We start from the raw sequence: 8,257 nt of genomic DNA, 5'->3' as shown, positions 1-8,257 counted from the left end.
CTCCCACACATTGATTTACAGTTACATACTTGAAGAGCTACGTCAAATTTTAACGTTGAAAAACAAAAATAAGAATTAACGTTTTTTTTTAAGAAAGTTATTTTTGTAGTTTATTTAGATAATGAAACGAAGAGAAAAAAAAACCTTTGCGGCGCGTGGGTTTTATTTATTTAGAAAATGAATATGATTGGGAAATTGAAAAGAGACACGTTGAAAATGTGAAGTGTGTGGTGGATGTAGAGGTGGAATCAATTTGGGTAAGTGGTCCTTATTGTTAAGGCATCCTTCTGTAATTTAAGCCAATTGAGAAAGACAGCTAACTAATTAACAATCTTACAATTTTCCACATAAGTGGTCCTTATTTTTTTCTATAATCTACTTATAAGTTATGCCGATCACGATTCATGAGAATGTGATATATGACCGAGTAACAATAAAAACATCAGATATCTTTTGCCGGTATATATGTATGTATTTGATGCTGATCACATGATTTCACCAATCGCACCGAGAGGTTTACAGTTATATGTCGACAACTTTGTTCAATCTGATGTGTAAAAGAATGTGAAAAAAGTAGATTTGACATGTCGACTGTTTTATGCAAAACGGCGAACCGCGCAAATTAATATAGGATCAGTACAAGTGTACGATTTGTTTGGATCCATACACTAAATGAGTTTTCATAGTATATAGTACCTAATTATCAGAAGTAGTGGATCCATATATTTTAAACTAATATATATATATATATATATATATATATATATATTAATCTAATATATCATTTTATTTTGTTTTGCAATAAAACCAGCTATCATGAACTTGATTTTTGGTATTAGATGCATAATTAAGAGTGGAGATTATTTTGTTAAATCAGGGTATTGGCTTAATTGTCAGGTAAATGAAAAGGAGGTGTTGCAAGATGCGTTTTTAGCAAAGTCGGATTAAGTCGATTGGAATGAAAGTTGATGCTCTTTGTCGTGTCTATGGTATAGAAGGAGAAACTATAAACCATGTTCTTTCCAGTTGAAAGGTAAGTATGAGCCCTTTCAAACTTTCCATCTCCTAGAGATGGTATTATAAACTTCTCAATTTTTGACAATATGCATCATATGAAATGTTGGGGCGTGTCTTGGTCTTAGAAGAAACAGGTTATTGGTGGTGCTTGAATTTTGTGACATGAGAATGATATTTTCTTTGCACATAGTCGTAGAGTACGTATTTAGTAACACCTGACAGCCTTAACGAAACACAACTGCATTTCTTTGTTGAGGGTGGTGGGGATCGGAGTATGTGTAGTATTAACTATTAAGACCTTGTTTATAGGGGGTTCATAGAGAAGATCTTAGTCTTTTGGTGAAAAAAAATAAATCAGAAATGAAGAAAAATGGTAAGATCTCCCCTTATATAAGAGACTGAATCTTGGTCTAAGGAGCGATACGTGTCGCTATTCTATTGGTCGAACAAATAAAACAAAAAATAAAAAAAAAACATTTCCTGCTTGATTTTTTTCTTTTTTCCTTTCTCTCTCTCTCGGTTGCGATTGAATCAACGAAACCATTGATGAATTTGGAATCAGAAGCTTGAAGGTTGGCTCAATCATTTGAATCAATTGGAATCAGAAAGGGAAGTTTCTTTTTTATTCTCTCTTTCTCTGTTTTGAAATTGGAATTGAATCTGATATCAATCTTTGTTTTTGGGGGCGGGTTTGAATTTTATGTGAAACAGAGTGAAGATGGACGTAGATGTTCCAGTATCCGTAGCGTATAATTTCTACTTGGATCGTGAATCTTTTCCTTAATGGATGCCTTTTATTTCATCCGTAGAGGTAAAAATTTCGATCTTGAGATTTCAGAAGAGGTTCTTGCTTGCTTTTTAGATTATAACTTGGTTTAGTGTTGTTGTTCTCTGTTGTTCTCTGTTGTTAGGTGTTATAACTTGGCTTAGTGTTGTTGTTCTCTGTTCTCTGTTTGTGTGTTAAACTGTTGGCTTTTTGTTTTTGTTGTTGCTTGTTGCAGCCTACTCCTAATCAAAAGATTCATTGGAGATCTCTTGAAGGTCTTCCTAATAAGTAATCAAAGAGACCAGTAATATTCAACTGTTTTTCTTCTTATCTTCTCTCTTATCTAATTGAGCCTAACATTTGAATTTAATTTGCAGAGAGACACACAACAGATAACAAAGATTACAAATTGCAGAGGTTCTTGCTTGCTTTTTAATTTGCAGAGGTTCTTATTATCTTCTCGCTTAAGTATTTTAGAAGATAAGAAGAACCCTTTTTAAGTATTATATTCGATCTTGAGATTTCAGAAGAGGTTCTTGCTTGCTTTTTAGATTATAACTTGGTTTAGTGTTGTTGTTCTCTGTTGTTAGGTGTTATAATGAGTTTAAAATTGTTGTTGTTCTCTGTTGTTCTCTGTTGTTAGGTGTTATAACTTGAGGATTTTAAAATTGATTCGCACAAGGACGCCAAAGAAAAGCATCTTTACAAACTGATCTTTTACATGAGTTTATCGTATGAAGCATCTTTCAAGTGTGAGTATATAAACACTAAAACACATCATCCTGTCTCTACATTTTGTGTCATATCAGTAAGTAAACTACAAAAATTCTAAGAGTACGTGAGTAATAATCTAAAAAGAGTAATGTCATCTCTGCTTCTGACATTTTGGAGTATTCTTACAGGTTTTTTTGCTCTCTCCTTCCTTCCTTCCTTCCTCTGACTACAAGATCCTGGTTCTTTAAATGATATAAAAATTTTCTGGATCATATATAGTTTCCTGATAAGGTTCTTGATTAATGAGGGACTAGACTTCTTTTGTTATAGTTACTTTGGTCATTAGGAGGGGAATGCTGGGATACTAGACCAATCTGCTATGCATTAAGTGAATTGTCAGTCCAATGTTCAACTAGTTTGTTGCATATTTTATTAAATTGATGGTTTAAACTCCTGCAATTAATGAGTCTAAAGATTTGAGACACTGAAATGCTTTTTTTGATACAGGCGAAAAACATGAACCGCTGAGCTGGGATTTGAGAGTATATATTGCTTTAGACGTAGCACGCGGTCTAGAGTATCTTCACGATGGGGTAAGCTACTTGCTAAAACCATCCACCATTTGAATGCATCTCTTAGAAATTACAACTTCAAAACTCATTTACTATTATTTTGGCAGAGGAGAGATCCCCGAGACTATGGAAATGGAACGCGGTGATCTCTACTTCATACGCTACAAGATTGTTAAAGGAGCAATCATATCTGGCCAAATTGACTTGATCTGAGCTCAGTCATGGATTTTTCACTCAAATCTCTTTCCATAGCCATAAGTGAAAGATAGTGCTACCATTGTTCATTATGTCATGAACCTGATTTACTTGAGTTGTATAGTGGATTACATAACAATTCGTCTCTAAAAGTAACAATATTTTGATAGGTCGAAATGTTAAAAGAGATCTTTTTGAGGTTTCACTCTATTGCAGTGTAAGATGAACCAATTTCTTCAAGTTCTTTGTACCTTGAAATAACTTGTATGCTAACATTGCTGTATATTTGGGCAAAATTTGGAGCAAATCAGTATTATGTTTTTATTATATTTTTATTATAAATCATTCTCTCTATTTATGAATTGGTAATTTGTATTATGTTTTTATTATTGTTTTGTATGTTTGAAAATTAAAAAATGGAATATTTTCTAATTTTATAAAATCTTAAATGTTTACACATTTATACCACTTCTATTCTATTTAAAATTTTTAAATTTTTAAAATCAATATTTTCAAAAATAAGAGACCCAAAATAAAAACCTACCAATAAATGAGAAAATTTTATCTAAGAGATCGTGGGTTCTTATATTTCAAACAGTACACAATTAATTCATAAAAATTTTAAGAACCCCCCTTACTCCAACCCACCCATAAACATGCTCTAAGGTCTAGAGATTTCTTAGAAATTGACACATGACACTAGTGATATAGTTGGGGCAGTTCAAAACCTCAATATATGTGGCATGCTATTCTTTATAATATCTTTTCTCATACTTCTCTATTCTTTTTCCAAGTTTAAATCCATCGATTCTTTTATAAATTTGATGAATTGAAAATTTTAAAGTTTTTTTTGGATTTACTTTACTTTTGAAGTTTAATATGTAACTAAAAACCAAACCGAGTTTTATTGAATCGAACTAAACCAAGTTGAACTAAATCAAACCGAACACAATCCTAATAAAATTGTGAGTAGCATAGTTGAGTTGGGTTATAATTTTTCTAAAACCAAAATACACTAAACACAAAAATAAACCGACATGCCTACTCCTGATTCTATAAAGTTTAAAGTGACTGATTTGGTTCGTCCTTGAGATTTACCAAAGGGAAAATAAAAGAAACGAGACTTTAGGGTTTAAGCAAAAAGAGACTTGAGTCTCCACCACACGGCGCAAGACAGGAGCTTTTGTTGTTCGGATATGGAACACATCCCATTCGATCTCGTTATCGAGATACTCTTGAAACTGCCGGCAAAGTCTATAGCGAGATTTAGCTGCGTATCGAAGCTATGGGGTTCCACATTCCGCACTCCAGATTTCACTGAATCCTTCTTCACCATATCTTCTTCGTCTCACCCGAAGATTTTGATCACTTGTAAATTAGACCACAAAACGTTCTTCTTCTCATCGCCACAGCCTCAAAACCTGTCGTGTCCTACTACTATAACCGCCAATTTTCATTCGAGCTTCCCAATGAATTGTCCCTCGGACAATTGTCGTCCTGTTCGGGGCTTCGTATACGGTAATACTCAATGGATTCTTGATGCAACGGATGGTCCTGTGCAATTGATATGTAACCCTAGCACAGGACAGTTCTTAACCTTATCTAAAGTGAAAAAGGGTTTTTGTGTAGAGAAAAGCTGTTTAGGGTATGATCCAATTGACAAACAACTCAAAGTATTGTGCATGGCTTACCCCTCTTCCCATCATATTCTAACATTAGGAACTGGGAAAAGTTTGTCATGGAGAATGATCAAATGTGATATACCACATTATGGTGCTGGTGTTGGTCCTAGTGATTACGGTCATGTATATGATGGGATATGCATCAATGGTGTGTTGTACTATTTAGCTGTTCTCTCTGAGTGCTTTTTAAGGTTCCGTGACATAGTTTGCTTTGATGTTAGATCTGAGAAGTTCTCTTATATCGAGAGAGATCAAGACATGGAAGGAAAGCTTGAATCAACTGATGGTGAACTTGTTGAATCAGTTCTGGTCAACTGCAAGGGTAAATTAGCTATGCTTCAGCGCAACTATTCTAGTAAAGATTTATATACCGGTATCAAAATGTGGGTTCTAGAAGACGCCGAGAAGCATCAATGGTCGAGGCATACCTACGTTTTGCCTTCTCCTTGGTTGTATTCATTTGCATGGACTAAGATACGCATTGCTGGAATGACTAGCAGGGGTGAAATTGTGTTCTCGCCCCTCTATAATTACGATGGTTTCTTCATTGTCTTGTACAATCCTAAAAGGAACACTATCGCTAGAGTTGAAATCCAAGGAATGGAAGCTTACAAGAAGGGTGAAGCTTACGTCTTTTTAGACCATGGAGAGGATCTGAATCTTATGGCAAGTATTAATTAAGGACCCTGGGCTCTAACACACTTGTATGGTGTTCATATATATATATATCTAACTAATTAGGCAAGTATATCTAGCACACTTGCTTAATTTACAGCATATATATCTAACTTATGGCAAGTATTAAGGACCCTAGGCTCTAGCTAGCACATTTGTATGGTGTTCATATATATATTCTTATTGGTTCAATACAAATTTTTTAAGCATGCTGTAAATTAATCAAATGAGAAAGACAGCTAGCTAACTAATTAAACAATCTCACAATTTCCACTTTTTCACTACAAAATATACGGCTTCTTACGTCACTTTTTTCAATATCTCACGTCGGTAATAAACCGACTTAAATATATACACGTCGGTTACGAAAGCGACGTAACTTTCATTGACGTAAAATTTTTTTACGTCGGATTTAAAATCGTCGTTATGTTTAGCGACGAAAATTTAGCGTCAGTTGTTGAAATAGTAACGTCAGTTAACATCCGACACTATCCAATCATTGATTATACACTGTTATTTATTATATTTGTATCAAATAAACATAAAATTCAATTTAAATTAAACTTTGAAACAGCAACTGATTCATATAAAATTTAAATGTAGTTTGTACATTAAAACATCAATATCATGGCTGTAAAAAAAAAAAAAATCATGGAAATACAAAATACATAACATAATTAAAACTGGAGCCTTGCTATTTGTCTGAATTCTGAAGCTTAAAAACAGCAACACGGTGTGCAGCTCTTCCAAATTCAAACCAGAGCTCTTGTAAGATCTGAAATCAATCATAAAAACAGTCTTATAAATCATGAGCAGCTTAAGAATCAAACCAAATCCAAAATGCAATTCTGATTTCATGAGCACTTTAAGAAGTAATGATAACTTGCTCTATCATACTATTTATTGCTTTAAATGAAAACATATAGATAAAAGGACAATACTAATACATATCTCATGAAATAAACATATGCCTAAAGATTACAGAACACTTGTTGTACCTTTTTACGGAGAAGGTTGGCTTCATAGAAGTTTCACGCAGATGCAGAGACCAACGAAAATCACCATGCTACAATGTTGAACAATTCAACAACGACCATAGAAAATATAAGATCATCCCATCTCCAACACCTATATCAACCAATTTCTAGCTCAGTTCTTCATGCTAATACCATACTATATGTACCTTGGAAAACGCCACGCTTAGCCTCCCAAAGTGCATGACATATGTGTCCTGTGAGTTCATCAAACAAAAAGAACACAATATTCCCTGCCAAGCAGACTGAGGCTTCGTAAGTATGTGAATGATCTCACAAGAGTTCTCAATCAAATGCAGTTCATCAAAAAAAAAATCATAAGAGAACATTAAATACATAAAGCTTTGAAAAACAAATAAGTTCCTGACCCAGATCACATCAGCATCCTGGAGACCATAAAGGGAAGACAATGAATCACTCAATATACAAACCAATAAGTTGTGGCTTTAAGTTACCAAGAGTGTAAGAAACATACCGTGAAAACAAAGCTTTAACCTTTTCAAGAACAATCCGAAGAAAAATGATTCTTCTGCATATCATTTTCAAATAAGAACGAGTCATGAAATTAGCCTCGCCACCAGAGAAATCAACACCTTTTGTTTCAAGTCTGAAACAATGCTTATGCATTTCAACGTGAATACTCTTTAGCATCCAAAGAAATTATCACCAGCGTTAGTTGCAGCTCTACACAGCACATCAAAAGCTTTCTTGATCATTTACCAATTCTAAAACTCTCAAAGACGAGATCGATTACAGATCCTGAAGCTGCCCAAGCTTCATTCAAAGTTATCAAAATCATTGTACCATCTTTAGTTGCAGCACTAGTAGTGCACTACGCATCACATCTTCTAGCTTAGGTTCCTCAATTTACTCCTAAGTAATTAAACCAAAAAATCAGAATACATAACACAATAACGTCACGAAGAACACTTCGTAAGATCCAGAAATCAAACTCAAATGCGACTACTAGCACCATAAACAAGAACACGATTTCAGAATGTGGAGCTATTCCCAAGCACGAAACACACAAAGAGCACGATTCCAGAATCTTTTACGGAATCGTCGCCGAATTGATTCCAATTTCATCGACGAACCAAATCAAATCCCTAAATCTAACACCAAATTATATAACACTCACCGGAGACGAAGAAGAATCGCTGAAAGAGGGAAAAATGCGAGAGAGCATAGACAAGAGCCATAAACGATGTTGAGAAGACCAGTGGAGGATGAAGGGAACAAGATGACGAAAGAACGGCTTGGGCCTCCGAGTACATTGCCGGAGACGGGGGATTATAATGAATATACTACGGCGGAGGAGAGTTAGAAATTTATAACATTCCTCTTTTTACATTCATTAAAAATAATAAATTTAAAGTCGGTTTATCAAATGACGCCAAATCCTGTCTTATTAAAAAAGTTAAAGTCGGTTTAACGAGTGACGTTAATAAACCGACGTCTTCCATCCTATTTCTTGTAGTGAATTTGATTCAATATATCTAATCTACTACTTGTATATAACTAAGTTATGCCGATCACGATACATGTGATATGACCGAGTAACAATAAAACCTTAAGATATCTTTTGCCTGTGTTTATGTATTG

The 8,257-nt window shown here is 34.3% G+C and overlaps 2 protein-coding genes and 1 long non-coding RNA gene across 16 annotated transcripts; 2 read left to right on the top strand and 1 right to left on the bottom strand.

The window, feature by feature from the left end:
* LOC104786956 lies at positions 837-3,504 on the top strand. 6 transcript variants are annotated; one of them, XR_002038078.1, is made up of 7 exons: positions 837-1,828; positions 2,019-2,071; positions 2,161-2,228; positions 2,427-2,591; positions 2,686-2,892; positions 3,005-3,090; positions 3,177-3,504. It is a non-coding gene; the product is annotated as an uncharacterized LOC104786956 (long non-coding RNA). The 6 variants fall into 6 exon arrangements; XR_002038077.1 differs by having other exon boundaries at positions 843-1,828; positions 2,427-2,535; XR_767693.2 differs by lacking the exon at positions 2,686-2,892 and having other exon boundaries at positions 1,019-1,033; positions 1,327-1,828; positions 2,427-2,535.
* On the top strand, positions 4,461-5,627 carry LOC104789273 (F-box protein At3g61340-like). Its single transcript, XM_010515000.1, has one exon. It carries the CDS (start codon positions 4,461-4,463, stop codon positions 5,625-5,627), a length of 1,167 nt encoding a protein of 388 aa, XP_010513302.1.
* On the bottom strand, positions 6,209-8,110 carry LOC104786955. Of its 9 annotated transcripts, XR_002038073.1 has the most exons (6): positions 7,794-8,096; positions 7,460-7,528; positions 7,131-7,339; positions 6,805-7,041; positions 6,620-6,687; positions 6,209-6,396 (listed from the first exon to the last, which is right to left on the bottom strand). XR_002038073.1 is itself a non-coding variant. In XM_019245938.1 (3 exons), the coding sequence occupies exons 1-3, from the start codon at positions 7,927-7,929 to the stop codon at positions 6,779-6,781; spliced, it is 312 nt and encodes a 103-aa protein (XP_019101483.1). In that variant the 5' UTR covers positions 7,930-8,110; the 3' UTR covers positions 6,694-6,778. The 9 variants fall into 9 exon arrangements, 2 of the variants coding, with proteins under 2 accessions (XP_019101483.1, XP_019101484.1); XR_767692.2 differs by having other exon boundaries at positions 6,805-7,339; positions 7,794-8,099; XR_002038075.1 differs by having other exon boundaries at positions 6,805-6,900; positions 7,131-7,528; positions 7,794-8,098.

Source organism: Camelina sativa, chromosome 5 (genome assembly GCF_000633955.1).
Source record: "Camelina sativa cultivar DH55 chromosome 5, Cs, whole genome shotgun sequence".
Classification (NCBI taxonomy): Eukaryota; Viridiplantae; Streptophyta; class Magnoliopsida; order Brassicales; family Brassicaceae; genus Camelina; species Camelina sativa.
The sequence above is the reverse complement of the archived record's forward strand: the minus strand, read 5'-3'. Positions and strand labels throughout refer to the sequence as shown.